The following is a 21,589-nucleotide window of genomic DNA, read 5'->3' on the forward strand; positions in this document are numbered from 1 at the left end:
TTTTTCTTTTTTGCTCAATAATGTCTGCTGCTGGGTTGAATTTTTTCATCTCTCCCTGACCCTGATCTTATCCTCGCAGTATCGCAGGAGCCCTGAAATGTCTACTCTCATATTTGCAATGACATTGAACTGGTAGCCTGCTTTTTCTTCAAAAGAAGTATTTTTCCCACTCACACTTTCCTCTGCTGTCTCAAAAATGTTGTTTTTTTCACACCTCATCTCTCTGTGTTTTTAACTCTTTCATCCCATGTTGTAGAATTTAAACCTATTGTGCATTAAATTTTCCCTCTCTCTTTTCCCAGCAGCCCTATGCTCCACCCCCTCATCCCATGGCTCCTCCCAGCCCGAGCACCAACAGCTGCAGCCAGGGAGGGGCAGAGCAGCTGAGTAAGACCAACCTGTATATCCGAGGCCTGCCACCTGGGACCACCGACCAGGACCTTATCAAGCTCTGCCAACCGTAAGTACTGAGAACACTTACAGTTAAATGTAGAGGTTCCTCTGTCATGGGGATGGGGTGTACTCGCTCATGATGTGCTTCTCATGGCTGCATGTATTTAGCAGTACATGGTGGACAGCATGCTGCTATATCTTTCTCAGGCTCCCAGCTCATAATGTTACTAAAGCGTACATCAATGTCATCCGCTTAAATTCATGTAATGTGGAAACTTGATGTGTCCGTGTAATTCTTTCTGTATATTCCACGTTAATGTAAAAACCTTTTAAGAAACAAACGATTGTGTCATTTGGCCTCTTTTGGAAAGTTGATACTGTGCATAATCGTTATGGGTGAAAAGTCGAATCCATTCTGAATATATAGAGGTACTAATTTAAGCTGTCATCTTTAAAAGCATTTAATGGAAACAGTATCTCAAGCTGAAAATGATAGATGTTTCAAAGAGAGGCAAAACATTTATTCACTTGTTCCGCAGTCCAAATAAGTCTAACCCTGACAAGATTGTATTTAAGTAACTAAGTGAATAAATGGCCGGCAGACACAAGAAATGTCTTGTGTAGAGGATGTTGTACTTAGATAAAATGCAAAACCAATTTGCATTTGGAAACGTTGAATGCACAGTAGCTGTAGGCCATAACCATAAAGCTGACAGTCAAGTCAAATGTCAATCAAAGCTGGTCCACCTGGCCATCAGGTGTAGACCGCTCGCAACCCCAAAACTGACTCATTTTTAATCTGTCTGTCATCACAGTCACCTGCTCTACCTTCCTTCTTTTAGAACACAACATCACAGCATCAGCTGTGTACTCAAGAGACCTTATAGACATGTTCATAATCTCTGTGTATTTCTAGTGTAAAATTGTAAAAATATTTAAGGTTAAGACGTTGCTTAGACCCTGCAGTTGTCATCTTGGTGGGTAGGCACTGGACACGTTACATATTAGAGCTCTTAAATTCCAAGCTGATGAAACTAAATGTTCACCTCTGAGACGAAAATTGCAGGCATGTAAAAAGGTCCATGTGCAATAGCTCGCACACCCCATTAAACTGCTACCAACAGAGTGTATTTTAGGGACCCACACAAAGGTACTCATAAAGCTCTGCCAAATGTTCTTGATAGAGAAAACACACACACCTGCCTGCGCACAGCTCAATAAGGCCTAATAAAGCTTAGATTGGACCACCTCCCCCAGGAATCACAGACCAAGACCTCATCAAGCTCTAACAAACAGTCACAGGGGCTTTCTGTCTACTGTGTCTCTGTCTCTCACTCACACACACACACACACAAGCAGCTTTGTTCAGCTCCATTAGGCCCTTTCACTTCTAAAATGGTGAAAAGGGGGTCAAGATCATTAATGGAGACAAGGCCAGCAGATTGTGAAATACAGGCCATGAGCGAGTCTGTCTGGTTGCATAACCTTTTCTTGGCCATATTTCCAGAAATGTCCCGGTCAAACGCAGCCAATTATTCAATGATCCTTTGGAGACGGGAACATGCTGTCCGGTATATTTGGTAATGCTCCCGGTAGCCGTGTCATAAGTCATGCATTTATTCTTGATACTGACCCATCAAAATTCCATTAGCCTGAGAGGCAGCCCGATAAGATTTGGAAAAGCACTCAGCAGTTTGTCATTGCATATCTCTCGCTTAGCTCTTGCATTCACGCAGTGGTTCAGAGTTGGACAGTTTCAATTTCATTTCTAATTCCATATGATCCTGAGTATTTTGAGCACAACTATTTGGAAGGGCAAACCATGTTGGAGCTTATGTAAAACACCCCAGTCGTGTGCATGTTTGTGACTCTAGATTTGCATTCTAATATATAGCCTTTCTCCTGTGTGTTATGGAAAGCCACTGACGTTGTCTGATATTGCTTGGATCTGCCGTGCTGTCCTCTAGCGGCTGCCCCCTTGTTCAGCTGTTTCCACAGCTCCTCTATCTCTCTCTCTTCTCATGTCTCCCATCCTTCCCTCTGTGTGTATCGCCTGCCTAAGAGCCCCCAAGGTTGCCCGAGGTGTGCTGTGCCAGTGAAAACCCAATGCCACTGAAACATTAATTAGCCAGACCGTGTTTCAGTGGCAGGCGGGTGGCAGCATTCTAGAAAAGGTCAGGCGACCATTCTGCAGTCTGCAGCACCCCGGGTCCCCCTCAGGTTTTCCCCCCAGATGCACAGCCCCCCTCCAGCACCCAGCACCTCCCCTCTTAGCCCTCAGCCCCATAAGCTCTCACTGGTCGTACTGAGGGCCGTGTTAAACATAAACCGTAACTAAATGTGGCACTGTGGTGTTCAGAAAAAAATTAGGTCACATTAGCTTGTTTTGTGACTTCTCATCATCAGTTTGTCATCTGTCAGTCTGGTCCCTCAAACCTTTCAGCGTGTGAACATGAATGTGTTTGCGTGCAGGTAGTCTTGCACAGATCCTTGTGAACGCTGGCAGTGAGACAAATTAAAGCTGATTCTCGGGCCTGGCTTTGCTGTGTCACACACACTGAAAAGCAGCTCTTGCCGCCCTGGTTCACCACTATCTCAAAAGCAAACACGCTGCCGCCAGACTGATGCATTCTTGACAACAGGCCATATCATAGAAGCTGATTGGAGGCTGCTGCACACGCCTGAGAGATGCCAAAAAAATAAATGCCTTCTACTGCGGTTACAACCCCTTCCTTGTCAACTCTTTACATTTTATTGCCAAGATCATGTCACATTTTCAGTAACCCTATCAGGCCCTCACAGCCTCCTGAAGTCAAGAGTTTTTCCTAAAATACAGAAATATTTGATGAAATTTCTGGATTTTAACAAATACATCGAATTTGTTTGCTAGCTGTTGGTCAGTGTTATTTCTATAGTGGTTTTTGAATATGGAATTTACTGTTTTGGTAGATACATCCCTACCAATAAAAGCAACAGTATTGCAAAATTATTACTATTTTCTCATGTAGTGTAGCCATGTGCTATGCTAGCATACAATAGGAGGGTTGGCAGTAGCTTAGTCTGTTAGCAGCAGTATGTTATTCTTGCTCTGTATAGTGATAATATTGCCTTGCTGTTAGTACCAGATGCCGACTATAGTTGGTGGAGAAGTTCTGTATTGGTGCAGATGTCATGTCATTGTTGATGCAGACTGGTTCAGCTGGCTTCCACCTCCCCGCCTTACACCCCCTGGTAACCAAGCCTTCAATTACGGACACGCAAACATGCAGTTAACAACAACTCAATATGGGATTATTTGAGTTACCAGGGCTAAGATTTCTTTTGTGCCCAGCCACCTCCGTCAACCTCCCTGTGGTCACGGGGAGCAAAAGTAAAGACTGAAGAACACCAAAGTTCTCACAGCGGTTGGAGCTACATGCCGAGAGCTGTTGAACGAGTAATTAAATGGATTCGGGTGGGTGCTTAATCTCTGTTTTATTCAGCTGGCTGGACGTTGGGTTCTCGGCAGCCGTCAGCGTGATATATGGGTATAGAGAAGAGGCCAAAGGAGTGGAGTGGGGATTTGTTGGCTAAAGACTCAGATAGTGAGAGGCCTTCCTATTTGCCTGGCTGGCTATCTGAGTGGAGGGATGGATGGATGAAGGGATGGAGGGATGGATAGAACAGCCGTGACTGTGAGAAAACTTCCTTGGCCTAACCAGCCAGGTTGAGGCACTGGGCCAACCCGTAGTCCAACACCAACCCCATCCAACCCAAAGATCGGTGAAGCCAGTATATCCAACTGAGCCAACACAACACTTTATGGCAAAGCAGATTTTATAACCCGATTCACCAGCCAGCCATTAGGCAGCACCCACATTTTTCTTGTTTGCAATACACCACCCAGGAGAGGAATAGAGAGGATGGAAGCAGGTTGCTGAATGAAAGGTTGAAAGGAAGAACGGGAGGGATTTCTTTTTTTTTTTCTTTACGAGGGTCCACACCTGGAATAACAGGGACAAGGCAGTTCACATTTTCTCTGCCAGCAGCCCAAATCCATAACTCAAACTGCCAAGACAGCAAAGGACCCTGGAGGTCCCTAAACCCCCAACTCCTCACTCCTCCTCTTCCTCTTCAGCCCTACCTCCTTCTCATCTGCTTCCTCCCTTCCCCTCCTTCTCCTTCTGGTTCTCCTCACCCAATTTCAGTCATGTCTGAGCCACAGCTGCACTGTTGCGCTGGCTATGCCTCCGTGCCACGGTCTGATCAAACGTACAGAGTGAGCCAAATCAAGAGCTAATCACCACCAATTGTCCAAATAACCTTTCCCGTGTGTGCTGGCGGAATGGTGGAGAGGGGGCTGGAGGATGAGGGGAGAGAGCCATAAGGTATGCTAAGTAGAAGAGATGAGGGGATGAGAAAGGAGGGGTGACCCTGGGACCACCTGTTTTTATGGAGCAGTGGCCCGGGCACTCAGCAGCGCCACATTATCCCTAATGACTCTCTGAGGTCCAGTGTTGACATTAGCTGCCTAGCTATCAGAGCCGGCCTGTCCCATGGCTCTGTTTCAGAAAACTGACAGAGGGGAGAGGTGTGAGCAAAGGTTTCCCAGTCCAGCTTCAAAGTACCAAACACCCCGTCACCCTGCCCACCAGTGGAACTGTACCAAAGCCAGACAGATACTGCGGCAAGCATTCTCACTATCATAAACATGTTGAGATGTAGGCCAATGAGCAACAAGAATTTATATTACAGAAATGCCCAAAGGTCAAGATAAAGAACACATTTAGTATTCATTGCACTAACCACCCACTGCGTTTTATAGTAAATTAGTTTCTTTTTCAACTTTTAGCTGACCTCCACTGGTTTAACTTCTCACCTGGCTGCAGTGGTGTAGAAGTGCACTCCAGGGTGTTTCGGTGACACCACTGCTGGGTGTGGTTACAGGTACAAACACTGCTCTTCAGCATGGTGTTAAAGAACCAGTGCGTAAGATTTACGGTAATCTACTGGCAGAATATGGAAGCAATGGAATACAGTATTCATAAGTATTCATACATGCATGTATGTATGCATAGAATATAAGTATTCATTAGAGTAAGTAAGAATCATTGTGTTTTCAACACCTTAACGCAAACCAAATACTGGCTTTAAAGAGGGCCTTTTGCAGGCTTCGCAGCCACCTTAGGTTCTCCTGCACGCTTGGTAAGGCGGGAGGTATTCATGTGGTTGCAGTCTACAACCTCACCACTAGATGCCACTAAATCCGACACACTGTTCCTTTAAGTTCCTCTCTAATAATGTTTTTTATTGAGAGATCCAGATAAAAAAAAAATGTTCTTTATGTTTTATGAAGGAATGTCAGGCATCTATATTGGTGTCGGTCTTAAAAATGCACAAACACACTGAAACTTATCCATGTCCACGTCTGGTTAGTCAGACTGGCAGGGGAATCTGTTTATAGCTGCATGTTTTAATAAAAATATCGGTATTTAGCACCGTTGTATTGATAAGGTATCCTAAGAGGAAGTAATACGATATATCCCTGTATCGATATTTTGTAACACACCCTTTTGGTCGAGTTCTAATCCAAAATGTTTGTTGCTTTATTCTCACCGAATGCGTTTCTTTTGCTTTATACGTCTCTTTATACCTGTCTTTCCTCTCCTCCTACTTTAGCACACCCCTCTCTCGTCAGCCATGCAGAGTCAAGTTTTTTGTCACTCAGGGCATAAAGAGATAGTGGTGCTTAACCTCTGAAAAGTAGCGAGGCAGCCACAGGAATGCCCAAACTAAACTACTCCTACAGCTACAGCTTCACGCTGAGTGGAAGCATCTGCTGTTCCTGGAACCAGAACTCTCCATAGCCGATGTGTGAACGCCTTTCTCACTCTCTCACTATCCCCTTCTCTGTTTCGCTCACCTCTCTTCTCTCTCTTCCTTTCTCACTGTTATCCTCTGTTGCGTTCTCCCTCCTCTCGCCGTGTGCTCTCTGTCTCCCTCTTCTCTCTCATCTGCTCTCTCACATCTTTTCATCATGTTAATCTCTCCACTTCTCTGCTCCAGCAGAAGTGACATAGTCATTTCGTTGGCCTGGCCAAACTGACTAAAATGCTACGCCTTTTTCCTCCCCAAACATCGATTTTCGAGCGGGGTGAGCGGAGAAGCTGATTTGGCCTCAGGCTGGTTTTTTTGAATTATTTATCCCCCCATTACTGTATACATGACACGTAGACAGTTTGCCTATTTAGCGGCTGGAAAGAGCTTCTTTTCCATTTTTACGCTGAAGTTGACTCTGTTAACAGATAATGCTCTAACAGTCTTTTTCTTGAATAGCATTTTTAGTTTATCAGATGCTTATTTCATATGACTTTTGGGCTTAGACTCACACAAAATACCTACATAGTCTTTTAAAAACAGTCAAGTTTTCTGGGTGCTTTGCTGCATTTCACCTTAATTTGCCTCCAGGAGCTAATAGCATACCAAAAGCCATAGCAACCAGTGTGCAGCAGTCTTCTGTGCCTCCCTCCCAACTGTACTTTGCATTTTATCTGACTCCAGCCGTACAGCAGAGGACAATTGTTAAGCTCCAGCAGAAGCGACAGCAGAGTCTCCGGTACAACAAGACTGATTGACGTGAGGGACAAAACCTGAGATCTCTGGACTCTCTGGCTTTAACTGTCTACCCATCTCTCCTTCCTCTCCCCTCTTTTATCCCTATTTCCTTCCACTGACTTTCTCTTTCATTTGAAGCAGTATCTAGAAAGCAGAAGCTGCACCAGCACAGATGAGATGTGTTCATTTGTGCGTGTCAGACAGCAGGGCATGGCATGTGGGTTTGACAGGTTGGACACTTCCAAACAAACAGGGGCTACTCTGCAACGCTGGCTCTGAAGAAGTGTGTGCGTGAGAGTTAGAAAGAGATTGTAACGAGCTACACTCAGAACAACAGGCTAATGCTTCCCGCTATCACTTACTGTCACTCTGTGTCTTTTCTCTGCGTACGCTCTCGGTTAACACACACACTGCCAGTCTGTAGTACACTTTCCCAGGCTCAGTCTGAGGCACTTTTTGGGAATTGCGAACGGCTTTTCAACTTCAGCTGTCTTATCCTCTCAATAGGCCCGTAGTCGGGGAAAAAATTGGGAAAAAATAAGCACATTATTATTGTTATTTTTTTTATCCGATTGCCAATGAAATAAATCAATTCAAAAATGTGTTACTTTGGCTCTGATGCAGCCGCCTCTCTTGTCCGTAGTCGCCACACTGTAATCTTGCTCAGTGTGCCATATCTGACACGGCTACACGTCAAAAGTAATAGCCGATCAACACTGACGGCTACTGTGCCACAGACAGGGAGGGAGGAACTGGAGCGTAGGCTGGAGCTGCTCCAAATTCTCATTTGGTCGGGCAAGAGCATATCGACCAAGCAATCGACCAACTGACCAGAAGGTATCAGCCCTGTCTCTCAGCTTTCTTTGTTGTTTAACCTATAAAAAAAAAAATCCACTATCCTCTTGCTTGGTCTGTTGATTGCATTTTACAGAGGGAAACACCATCACTCATATTTAAAATCATTTGTTTTAGGCAGATTTCAAGTTTGTGTGATACAATGTTGAATAAAAACACCAAATTAATAAATAGGGGAACTTGAGACATGTTAATAGAACACAGTAGTTTGACATAATTGGAAATAGGTTTATTTGCTTTCAGATGAGTCAGATGAGAAGATTGACGCCACTTTCACATTTGTCAGTCAGGTGGTTAGCTCAGCTTAACATAAAGACTGAAAACAGCCAGCTGTCAAAAGGTAAAAACGACCCACCTACCAGCACCTCTAAAGCTCGCTGATTAAGACGTTTTATCTTTTCGGTTTAATAAGTGACAAGTTGCAGTTTTATGGGGGAACTTTTTCTTGGCTGAGAGCAATAACTTCCTCGAGTCTTGCCAGGCAACCAGCAGAGACTCCAGGAAGTCACTGTTCCCGGCCAAGAAAAAGTCGGACACATAACCCCCATAAACCTGCAACCTGTCGTTTTTTATTCCTTGTTTTTTACACTCTAAATGAACTTTTTTTTTTTTTTGCATTAGTATGGATTAAATTGGGAGTATGCAACCAACACAGAGCTAAAGTTGATGCAGCGTGCTCAGGCTTCACCCCCCTCCCACAACGGTCGACAATGTTGTGCTTTGGTTACGTTTTGCGGTATACATTAGCGGAACAATTTCAAAGTTCATGCTAAAATCCACGTCTCATCTAAACCAGTCGAAAGTTGTTGTCTTCCGTGCCTGCAGCTCGGTAAAATTGCCTTTATTTAGGAAACAAACAGACCTGTAGTTGCAGTACATGTGCTGACATTTGAAAACAGTTCGACAGCCTTTGAGAACACACAAAGTTCATTTTTGTTTGGAGCACTGCTGGCTATGTACCAGAGTTTCAGCACTGGCATACACTTATTTTGACCTGTGGTCACACGTTGGTTGATGACTCACGGCTGTGAAGACAGTGCTGGAGTCTCCGGTTGCATATAAGTTTGGCATTGTTTGTCTTTGCCTGTTCTGCTTTTTCCCCCCACTTCTTTATTGTGTCATTTTCTTCTTCTTTCTTTTTTACTTTCTTTCTTTTTACTAAAACTGCCTCACTTGAGCATAAACAGAATTCCAAATTCACCAATTTTCATATTAGCAAAAGTAATTGTCTGTGCCTGATCCATGTTACACGACTCTCACACAGAAGATCAACAGTGGAGGAAGTGCGGTAAATGAATTCCATTCATCTTGAATTGTATAATTTTGGCAAAATTTTGAGTTTTGTATTCATTTAATACAAAAGAAATGGTAATTGATTATTCATGAGAAAGTTACACAGCAAGACATAAATGGAATATATTCAAAGGAATACAAATGGACCAGACTAAGCAGATTGATCCAGTCTCATCCAAAGTGACACAGACTAAATTGCGGGAACAATTTACCTGATGGAGGCTCTATGGCTATCTGAATTTTAAAACTTTCTTTTATTGAAAATCCCTTAATGCCAAGATGAATTGTTTTAAATTTTAACTCTCTAGCAATGAATCCCGAACACTTGCTAAAACTTTTAAATCAACTTCTTTTCCTTTTATAAATTACCTGACTGGAGCCCGGTGGCCGTATTTCTGCTTGCAGCTATAATCTATTTCTATTATGTAGGAAGGTGGGAAAGTTTGAATGGTTCTAATCAACTTGTCATCCTTTCACAGGCAAAATGAATGTTCATGAAAAGAAATCACATCAGTAGGGAAATAAGGAAAAATATAAGTCAGAATAGTTGCTGACAGCTAATGACCACAGAGAGTTTGACCACAGCCAACTTCAACAGACGAGTGCAGTGACACACCGGCCAAAGGTACCGCGGTTACCCAAATCTGTAGGAAACGAATAGCCTTGGAGCAGCATGTTGATTGTGTTTTTTTTTTTTCTCTCTGCCAGATTATATTTGCTATATTATGATGCCCAAAAGTACTCGATGTGCAGCAGTGCTGCCAGTGTGCTCTGTGCCTCATGACGGTGACATTTGTCGAAGCAAAACACAAAAAGAAATAAGGCTACCACTTAAAGAAGAACCACTTAAGGTCGGATTACCTTTCTGTTCCAAGATGCTTACCACATTTAAAGACGTTAAAGGTTTGAAAGTAAGCACTTGCCAGTTTACCGCAAACCCGCCAACAAAACACGGGGGAATCCCGGCACCTAAAAAAAAAAAAAAACATGATGAAATTCTGCCAAGAAAAAGACGGAGTACTAAAGCCAAAAAAGGAATTATCCAATTTGTTGAAGCTTTTTGATTCATTGCTGTTCATCCTTGCCAACACAATGTTTTGATATTTATACTATAATGCTTTTATAATTTGGACAACATTATCCCTGAACAAAAATGTGGACCGTTTCTCCAAAAGTACAGAATAATTGTCCACACGACAAAGATTCATTTAATCTGACAGCAACAATTGTACCAATGCTTTCTGTAAAAATTGATAATATTAAATACGTACATCTATGAATTTGATTTACCAAGCGAGGCAGACTTGCAGCTTTGAGCCAACAAACAACTTTTGTGCTTGAAACGAAAATGGAGAGGGTGGAAGGTCGACTTTGGAGTCACTTTGCTAAAACATGTCGTAGTCTCCATGCAGTTCCATGCTGGGATATAGATAAAGGCCATTACCAGCAGACTGTCAGTGGAGAGGCCCAGAGGTCATGAGAAGAAGTCACTGATATCAACTCAGAGGTGGTGGAACAGCTGCTCTGATCCCTGCCAGGTGTCCATCAGGGTGGTTTGCCCTCCTCTGTTTATTTCTCTGTCACTGTCTGTCTCTCTTTCTCATTTTCTTTCTCTTTATACATGTCCTTTATTGTCATGCGCCTTCTTATTTTAGCCACCAGCCTTCTTCTTACTTTACCTGGGTCTAAAAATGATTATCATTTATGAATGCTTGCTATCCTCTGCTGCTCTCTGTGCCTTTTGTCCTTCACACGTCTGACTGTCATAATGCTCTTCCCTCTGGGAATCTCTCTTGTAAGTGCCAACTTCTCTTTTTACATCTTACAGCACAATCAGTGCACCAATCTATTACGACTGCTGATCATAAAAGGCTTCCTTCAAATTTTACCGAATTAATTCCAAATTCTTGATCAGTAACGCCGTTGGTTACATGCCAGAAAAAGACCCTGGCTCCAGATTTGAAAGTTAAAATACAAAATATAGTCATTTCAGTCAAACATTGGAAAGTCCAACAGCAGTTTTGCTGCTGTCAGTTCAGCGTCTCTTCGGCTCTCACGGTGCAAAACATTTAAAATGAAAAAATATATCTCGATATATTTGAAGCTTAAGGTTAGCTACATCCAAACAGATTTCCTGTAGTCGCATAGCAACTGGAGGAGAAACATCACAAAAGGGATCTGTTTAATATTTCTATCCAAAAAGATGGCCGGTGGACAGAAAGCTGACCTCTGTCTGAGCCGAAGAGGGACACGTTAGCTGCTATAAGACAGGAGATGACAGTCAAGGGCAGCTGCCACACACTGCTTTTATATTTACAGCAAGACGGTTCCGACTGCTTCTCAGTGACAAGGCAAACACATGCACTTATCACATATATAGAGGGTATATTTATGTATATGTATGTATGTATATATGATCCACGTTTACACACTTTGAAAATTGACACAACATTCTGTTTCTTTCTTCTTCTCCCTCACTCAGTTGTGTCAGTGTTGTGTTGTTGTGTGAGCATTCGTACGTGCTGTTTGAGATTTTTCATCTATCTGTCATCCTCTTCATATTTTTGCTCTTTCTTACATCCTGCTTCTCCTTTTTCATCTTTGATATGAAAGTATAAAGAAGTCATGTTTCTTATCCTTTTTTTTTTCTGCTCTGTCCTCTCTGTGTCTGCCACAGTGACTCCTGTCTCTTGCATCAGCATCAAAGACTTAAAACAAATCCTATAAAATTGTAGGGTATCTTGAGTGTTACTAGAATAGGTAGAATTTTCACTATATGTGCAAATACTTTTGACGGATGATTGGAGTAAACAAAATACTTCTTCCACCTACTGCTGGCTGGGAAACATTGGTGACTTGGCCGTGCCTATTCCAAATCTAAAACCAAGGAAACACAAGCTATAATCTGCGATGTGATGAAGACGTTCAGCCTGCAGCTGTTCCTTTTACTCAAACTGGCTGACTGACTCTGTGCTCATGCATTGTATCCTTACAGTTGATGTCTGTACTGCAGATTGACTCATCCTACAAACTTATTATCACTGTTTTGTCAGCTGATACTTATTACAGTTTAGTGTGTATCTAATTGGTGTAAAGGTTGACACAACCTGAACTAATTTGCAGAAATAATGTATCTGAATGCTGCTCTGTGCTACTGACAGGGCCAGTGGTGTAGAACCAATACACATATTTTTTTTTTTATTACATTGTACTCTCAGGATAATATTTGCTGCACAGAGAAAATAATAAATCTAGATGGTGGGTGTCTACTGCACCTGCTCCTACAACTCAGAAGAAGCTACAGTATCTACATTATGCTAATTATTTTTGCATAAAAGCCTGCAAGAGGTGAAAAATTGCTGTTATTGTTCTTCATACTGTGCATCGCACCTGCCTCATCCCCCTGCACAGGTGCTCCAAAGGTGCTGAACATGCCTGGAGCAGAGTTTTCTGAGAGTCTCACAGTCAAGCCTACCCCTATCTGCATGTGCGTCATTTCTCCATTCTTTTTCATCAAACAGTGGGAGTCACTTCACTCAAACGGTGCTGTGTTCAAGCCTTCATCCGCAGGCTCAGATGGACAGTCATATGCAGATACAGTGTGTTTAGACACACACGCATGCCTTACTAAGCATATATACAAAGACCTTCAGAGGACTGTGGCCTTAGATTCTAGTTCAGGTTTCAGCTACGTACTGCTCAAGACATCGCTGTGTTATGTAATTAAATACACACTCGCAAACCTTTGCAGAGTGTGTCCAGAGGCTGAAGGCAAGGCCTCAGCGCAACGCTTGGGTGGTCCGTCCATCCTTTCCAGCGCTGCGCTTTCCTGTGTACCAGCAACACCACAGTGACGTGTTGTGGTTCCATCCAGCTCTCTCTGCCCACGTACAGCAAAGAGCCACTTCACTTTCCCAGCTCTGATGACGGGAATGGAGTACGCCTGGATCGTTTCACCCAGCAAGAGAGTGAGAAACGAGAGGAACGCATCGCTGGGAATGTCACTCGTGTGCATGCAGCTGCCCTCTTAAAAACACAGCTGAGCTTTCGGCTCAGCTTCAGTTTTATTGCATTTCAATGCCCAGACAGCTGTCATGCGGATGACATGTTTTACATCCACCGCAATTTGTGCATTTTCATCAGCCTAAAATAGCTCATAAAGCCTCTATTTTTTTATAGGCGGTTTCATTTCTGGTGTCGTCTTTTCTTCGGGTTGATCCGATATTGCATCAGAATGATTGCCATGGGATTCCTATTAGGAGGGAGGAGGAAGGGAAAGACAAAAGGAGAAAAATGAAGGGTACAGTACAGGGAGGAGAAATGGAGAGGATGGTAAAGGGACATTAAGAGAGAAAGAAGGATGGAGAGAGAGAGAGAGAGTGAGCAAAAGGGAGAAGATTTGCGAGAAGGAGGGAGGGCCGAGGGCCAGCGGAGTCAGAGATAAGAGGCTGCGAGAGTGATTGAAATAGGATTAGTGGAGACAGGCTCTGCATCCCGGCCACAGCATCACAGTGTTAAACCTGCGCTCACAGGGACTGCCTCTGTCACATCAAAGCCTCCCCAGGCCTGGCTGGCAGAGAGGCGAAGGAGCCGCCAGCAGGGTCGTACACAGCCCCACACACACACACACACACACACATACACACGCCACATACATGAACATGCTGATCACATTCTCCATCCGTCTCCAATATGTCTCCATTATGGGCACAAAGCTGGCTCCTTCCACCTTGCCTTTTCATCTCGCTGCAGTGTCTTTGTGGCGTATTTGGACCGCGGAAAGGATGCATTGATGAGCCATCTTTAACATTTAATGAGGCAAGCAGTGATGAGTTGGCATTGGAAAGCTACTGTCTCCTGCTTCCCCAGAGTCCAAACAAAGTTTTAATGAGAACTTTCCCCCAATTTGTGCCAAAAGCACTGAGCTTTTTAACTGCTTCCCAGACTGAAAGCATACAAAATTTTTCACTTAAGTACCGAAACAGGGCAAACACCTGTTCGCAAATAAACACAGGAGCAAACTCCGTTCGGTGGCTTGCATGTCGAGGTAGGCAATAGATTGATATAATATCAATATTGTCAGTAAGATTCAATACAAGCTCTGATTTTCCAGGTGTTCAGTGCTAATTCATTGTCATTATTTTATCAATAAATAGTTTATCAAAAAACTCTCTCTCACCATACATGTATGTGTGTATCTTTACTACACCTGAGGATTTCAAACCATTCTCAGTACTTGTAATTCCTGCTCTAGTTTATTTCTCAACAAACACTGAAATACTGCATTTACCAACCCAGCTCTGCATGTTCTCTAATCAAATGAGCGCTCGCTGTTCCATGTTCATCTTGTGTACTTGTGCTTGAGAGTGTCTCAGTGTGATCAAACATTGCGCGTTAGTCCTGTTCTGTGGCAGTAGATTATGAATCCCTATAGCTAAAATGGCCTGTTTATCTGCCGAAGAGAGACAATCCACTGATTGGTGAGTGCTGTCTCTGTGTGTGCATATTTTTCTATGTGTGTGTGTGTGTGTGTACTCATGCGGTATCTGTATTTTTGTGTGCGAGCTGGTAGTTTTCCTCTCGGAGCTCATCAGTTCATATCCACCACCCACCCCACCGCAGCATGCAGTAAATAGAGTCTCCGCCACTCGTTGAGAAATGGCACAATTATCCCCTGCTGGTGAAATATGGGCCGGGATGCACCACTGCTTCTTCCCTACAGAATGTGTGTGTGTGTGTGTGTGTGTGTGTGTGTGTGTGTGTGTGTGTTTATGTGTGTGTGTGGGGGGGGGGGGGGGTATGTGTGCAAATGCACAGAGCATCGCTGTCTTTCCTCAGCTCACTCATTGTGATGTGCGTTCAGCACACAGGGAATTGTTCTCGCTTATGTATTTATACACAGACACATATACATCACATGCACAATTGTAATTGTACAAGCAAGGACACAGCTGCAGACACGCTCACTCATACGGATACGTGCAGTATATGCAGATACATGCAGTATGTGCATGCATGCACATTGGCACAAACACACACACACACACACACTGATAGTGCTACGGTGTTACCCGCTTTGCACACAATGCAGCATGTTGCAGTTTTAGCTGAGACAAGCAGATAGAATAACTCACTGTCAGTCAGTCAGTAAGGTCAGTCTTTCAATTCCAAAAAATCAAAGCAACCCAGCGTGCATATGGAACTACGAAATAAAGGAATTTAACACCTCTCAGTTTTACAGTCAGCTACACCAATGACATAATGAGCACAGTGGACTTTCCTGGACAAATTCAGGTTTTGTGTCGAGTTTCACTGAATCTTATGCTCCTCATATGTATGTTATAATAGTGAAAAACCAAAAAACCTTGCACAATGATCGTCACTTGCACTCACTTTACTCACACCTCCATATAAATTACGGCTCCTGTAATTGTAAAGAAGAATATATGAAGAACACGTTTGCAAATATCAAAAGATAAGATGCATATATACACGTTTTTTCATACAATACTTCCATATAACTAGAGAGACCAGCTCACGGTGTCGTTGGATGTGAAAGGAATTAGTCAGAATTTAACATGTTGAACTGTATACTAATATGACAACTTAACTTTTGAGATCGTTCACTGTGCTCGTTTGCTTTTAGACCTTTGGAAAATGTTCAGTGACTCGCTCAAATGTCAGAGGCCCGCACATTCATTTGAAGTCAGCCATAAACATAATGTTATTAACCTCAAGTGATTTCTCTTTCTAACGGCTTTTGACATTTGTGCTGCTTTGCAAATTGCTAGTTGCAACTAAATGGCAGAGCGTATGGAAAACACAACCTGTACTTTAATCATGGGAGGGCAGTGTTAGTGAACTGCCACGCCAGCTGAAGGTCCTGTAGGTCATTCTGAGTCAAAAGCGCTACATTTTATTTCTCTGTCTTTACAGGTATGGAAAAATAGTGTCAACCAAGGCCATTCTGGATAAGAACACCAACCAGTGCAAAGGTAAGTCATTAGTTTGTCTGTCTTGTACGCTTTGTTTCAGCGCACCAGCTATCACTCTTTAGACTGTGTCTTGTCACGGGAGCAGCAATCGAAGCCCTCGCGTAAATTTAGACATCAGCCGAGGAAGCCTTGCGCTGTAAATCAACGATTTAGCGAGTAGCTGGCTTAACGCTGCAGGAAGGCTTTGGGTAAACAACCTGTTCTTGGATGCCGCTGCCCTGCTTCAAGGATAAGCAGGCAGGCAGCCACTGTCTCAACCCCTCCCTATCTCCTCTTCGATTTCCTGTTTTGTCATATGGAAGACAATCTTTTGGAAAGTGTGTTTCCTGAAAAGGTCCATTAGTGTCGGCGCAGTAAATGGTGCGCACGCTGCAATGACATTAGTGACTCATTTGGAATTGTTTCTGGCGTGCACACGCTGCACGCATTTACATGCTTGAACATACACGCGTACTGGACCAATTAGAGGGCTAACAAGCTAGTTGGGAATAGATAAACTTTAATTACTATCATTGTCACACTCACCTTCTTGAGGTCTTGGCTCCATTTTCACTTCAGCCACCTGCCTCGCACAGCAGTAAATACATTTCACACGTTCTCCTTTTTTTGTATTGCAATCAGTTGGTAATGATCAAGACCAGCTTAGTCTTCAGTGGAGAAAGAGGGAGAGAGAGGGAGCGATGGAGAGATGAGGGAGAAAAAAAAAAAAAGATTAGTGTGCTACTTGCCCCGAGGTGTCTGGCAGCACTGTTTAAGAGCTATTGAAGTTCCATCAATACTTTTAATTGCTTTTTGTGGTTTCCCGGGCTCTCAAGTGTGGCCTTTCAAGGTGAAGCCGCCTTCTTAACCCTGCTCCACACCTGAGTTTATCCTGCCAGGCATGCTGAGGGTCAAAATGTTGAGGAAAAGAACCTGTGCCTTTTAGAGGCTAGAAAAAAAGGGGATGATTATCTTGACAGGTCCTTTTTTTGTGAGTCCTGCGGGCTATTAAAGACAAGACTGGATGCGTGTTAGTGGGAAGGATGCATCCACAGGTCACAGGACACGGCACAGGGTGGATTAAAGAGGTGAAAGAACCGAGGGGGGGGGACAGATTGAGACTGGAAAAAAAGAAGAGATAAAGCTCGATCGCAGGTTATCCCTCTTCGTGTTTAGCTAACCTGAGTTATGCACAGCACAAAAAAATCAGCTCAGCTTAGCACTGTGTTATGTGGAAGACAATGTTTCCCATAAGTCACACTCCTGGAATGCTGAGCTGCTGAGATGCCAAGAAACAAATATAAGCAGACATATTTTATGAGTGGAAAGGATGGTCCTGCTCTGCACCCAGCGAGGGAGAGGGAGGTGAACAGAGGGGAGATGTGTACAAAGAGGGGGAGAAAGAGTGTGAGGAGAAGGGCTGAGTGACCTTGAGCAGAAAATAATAGGTCTTTAGTGTTTGAAAGACAAGTGGAGGAGAGGAGAAACAAAACAGAATTTCTCCTGCAACATCTCTCCCATACATATCTCACCATCTCCTGAAAGGTTAGCGGGTATCAAAGCGTAAACCGGCCAAGCAGGTGTGCTGAAGCCTGATGGGCTGGCGTGCATCTGTGCTTCCGGTAACAAAGCAACATCAGCACATCGCCCTGATCTAGTCACGCATTGTTTCCACTCGTCTGACCCCCTGACCCTGACACTTGTTTAAATGTCAGAGCAGCAGCTTATCGCCACGTGCCACCATCACACAGCAAGCATCCCTCTCCTCCGTCTCCACTCCTGCTCCACCTCCTCTCCTCCCCGTTGTGTTATTTGTGTTTAGTTCAGCTCAGCGAGCACACTGCCAAAACAACGTGCGAAAAATGGGATAGAGAGGAGGTCAGGACCAGGCATCTCTGCGAGAGAGAGCCAGAGATCGACGATCGGCTGGGGAAAAACAAGAGGGTAACATGTCTCGAACTCACCGACTAACTTCTTTAATTCTGCTTTTACATTTTCCCTCCCCTTCGTTTTATTAATTCAAAAACGTTTGGTTTAGTTCGACTTCACACATTGTAAAAGCCATTGTCAAACATTCTAATAGTATAGTGTAATTACACTCTGTTGGTTCAGCATATCCTTTATTATGAACATAATATTGTATATCTTACTGGCAGGACGTGATTTATTCTGTCAGTAGGGTAGATTAAAATTCACAAAAATGTAATACAAGTAGAGACAAGGCATTTCGTCGACGCTGCTCTGGCAAGACAAAAAAAAAAAAAAATGCAAAATAGCCCAGCAAAAAAGTTGAAACTTTTTGTTAAACTGTTCCAGACATCTACATCCATTTACATTAAGAGTTGTTTGAGTGTATTTAAACACGAAGCAGACTCGACAGGGTCATCTGGACAAAAGCAGTTGGATCTTTTTCATAAATTATGGCATCATTTCACACGTTTACAAGTTAGATGCCACAACAGCTTGCGTCCCTGAGCCTACAACCCAGATCAGCGTATAGCTACTGTATGGATGCAAATGCATTCTTTGGTGTTCCTTTACATGCGTCTGCACTGTGAACCTTAATGCTAGATACAGACTTTCACTTTACTCTAAAATGTAAATGTAAAATGCTGAAGTGTTTTACGTGTTGGGTCAATAAAATGCCTAAAAAAAGAATCAAACCGAGTTTGAGACAGATGATAGGAAGACAGATAGCCGATGATATGTGCGGTGGAATAGTGAGTGTGGGAGTGCAGGCTGTCAGTAGTGGAAAAGCAGAGAAACAGCGATGACGCTTTCTGTACTTACAGGTCAGATGTTAGGGAAATGCGTATTTTACTGCTCATAGAAACATATACCGACACAGGTAGGACGCCCACACATTGTTTTCCAGCTGCCATACATCTATCTATACATTTCATCTGCAGCCCTCAGTAGACCAGTGTGTGCAAGTGCTGTAAAGCCCTGTTTGAAGTACCACCTCACAAAAACTACACTCTAAGACCATGTAATACACCTCTCCCACGCACTCAAACACAAAGGGCACACTCACACACACACACAAAGACTAATCGTACCCCCGCACGCACTCCCCATCCATCTGCCTGAGGTGCATTAGGCTCTTGCAGCAGCAGTGGCCATGCAGCAGATCTATCAATCCTCTTTCTAACTTCACAGCATGTGCGCCTGCCCGTCTGCCTGTTCTGGCTGCACTCCTCCACCACCGCACCACGCAGGCCTTTCAATGAGCCTCTCTATCTTCCCAGCGCTGACTCACTCCCTCGCTCTCTACCTTACTCTATGACACACACACGTACAAGCTCCCAGGCACACACACACACACACTCTCGCAAGGGTACACAACAGAGGCATATAAACTGTGCATGCCGATAAATACACACACACACACACATGTTTTGGATGTAGACCAGTTCAGAGAGGAATGGGAACAGGAAGTTGTGAAAGGGCTTTGGGGCTGTCAAGCGCTGTGGGTAAGAGGAGGCATTCAGCTCTTCATCTCTCTCGCTCTCATGCTCCTCCGCACTCTCACACTGCTTCTCCTTCCCTCTTTGTCTCTGTTTTCCTCCCTCGCTCTCATACTCTATCTATATATCTGTCTCTGCACTTTCACATTTACTGTAGAAATACAGCAGAGATTTGGGGTTTGCATCACAGATGGAGTGGGGGATTGAGGATGGCAGACGGAGAGAGAAAAGGAAGAGACTGCGAGAACCCAAACCCGCTCATTTGCCATCCATGCCCACAAGGGCCTCTTAAAAGGCAGCGGCGGCATTTGAAATAAAGCAGGGCTGACCGAATGGAGACATTTTATTTTTCCTGCCAGAGCCCGGAGGCAGAGGAAATGACCTCAGCCCTTTAAAGGACCTCCGTTTCCTCCTCAACCGCGGGGAGATAAGGCTGCGCCGAGATTCACCGGCCTGACTGGCGCTCTGCCGCGACGGACCACCGCACTGAATTGTGGGAGATAGATGAGATGAGAAGATAGTCTCTCGTGGCTGTGTGTGTTTGGCAGTTTGTTGTTGTTCATTTCTTTGCCCTGTAACTTGCCATCCATTTTGTGCGAGGATGCTAAAAACTCACAAGGGCATTACATAAACATCTTGAAAGAATTCCTGTCGCGTTTACTCTATTGTGTGGGTGACTTGATGGAAAACACTTCCTGTTTTGTTTTGTATGAATCATGTTTGAAGTATCCAAACATTTGCTTGTAAAGATTAAAGCAACATTTATGTTTGACTGAGGACCAATCTGAAAGAAAGATAATGAATTTATAGCAGAATGTCCTTGCATACTGTCCTAAACTCTGAAATCCCTACCTATTGAATACTAAATCAATTTTGCCTCGCTTGGCTGCAGCCTCCGTATGGTGCAATTTAAAAGGCTGTCAGATGCTTGACCATTACAATCTGAAGCATCCCTTGCCCTACCACAGGATCAGCCTAATGGAGAAATATAGGCAATGTTACATTCTATAAAAACAGATTTATTGCTGCATCAGTGGCTGAGTGGAGTATTGCATGACTCTGAGCATAAGGTCTATTGATAAATGAGGTGACGCTTCCCAAAAAGGCCTGTTTTTCATTGTCATGTGCATGTGTATCTGTGTATTTGGGGTCGGGTGGGGAGGAGGGTGGTGGGGGAGAAAAGGCAGAGAGTGCTTTTTGCATCCGTTATTGGTTTCTCATTAGAGGGCTGAGATATAAACATTTGTCTATGTTGTACATGGTGCCGGCGCAATTAAGGATTCTCTTTGCCGCCCCCTCTGCCCTTTGAAAGTGAATTATGTGCAGATGAGAATCTCGACTGAAGTGTGGCCAACAACGGACCTTTTCCAAATGCCTCTGTTCCCTCAAAGCCATTCCAGAAAGAGGAGAGATCGGCTGAAGGAGAGAGGGAGAGAAAGCATGTGCCGTTTTCTGCTTGCATTGCATATTAATGACTCTAATTAGCAATAGCTGAGGGATAATCACATTGATTTGGACAGATTCAGCATGCAGACCCTCATTGGATAACACCCACAGCCTTTGTTAGCACCCCACAATCACGTATACACAAACACACACACACAAAAATCCCTTTTCTTTCCTTTATCCCGAGCCTCCCCTCTCTCCCCCCTCAATCTCCATTCCAGCTCCAAGTTGGCTGTTCACGGCGTAAGCATCTGATTGGCCAAGTTTGTCATAAACAGAAGCAGCCGGGCCATGAGCGCTGACTGCATTCCTTGAGCTCTGACCTTTTGTACCCCCTTCACTTCCTGTCCTGTTTTTGCATGCAGTGTGGTTGACATCTGTATATGTGTGTGTATTTTTAATGATTGCGTGTGTGCGGTGGAGGTCGTCGCGAGGTGAAATCGAGGAGCCGGAGAATCCCAGGTCAAAATAGACTTAAGTTTCCCAAGAGCATTTTTGCAACAAGATCCATTGCAAATTTGGGGAATTTGCTCGTTGTTAAAGTCTTATTGTTGACTGCCTGTTGTC

At 43.8% G+C, this 21,589-nt stretch overlaps 1 protein-coding gene across 6 annotated transcripts in view; it reads left to right on the forward strand.

The window, feature by feature from the left end:
• The window catches only part of LOC143335575 (RNA-binding motif, single-stranded-interacting protein 3), a 266,419-nt gene that overhangs the window by 116,520 nt on the left and 128,310 nt on the right, over nucleotides 1-21,589 (forward strand). For 4 of the 6 annotated variants that reach the window (XM_076755107.1, XM_076755108.1, XM_076755112.1 and 1 more), the window contains 2 exons: nucleotides 303-460; nucleotides 16,072-16,130. In XM_076755107.1, coding sequence (XP_076611222.1) covers nucleotides 303-460; nucleotides 16,072-16,130 — 217 coding nt within the window. The remainder of the gene's footprint in view (nucleotides 1-302; nucleotides 461-16,071; nucleotides 16,131-21,589) is intronic. The other 2 variants (XM_076755109.1, XM_076755111.1) reach the window with 1 other exon arrangement.

Source organism: Chaetodon auriga, chromosome 17 (genome assembly GCF_051107435.1).
Source record: "Chaetodon auriga isolate fChaAug3 chromosome 17, fChaAug3.hap1, whole genome shotgun sequence".
Lineage (NCBI taxonomy): Eukaryota > Metazoa > Chordata > Actinopteri > Chaetodontiformes > Chaetodontidae > Chaetodon > Chaetodon auriga.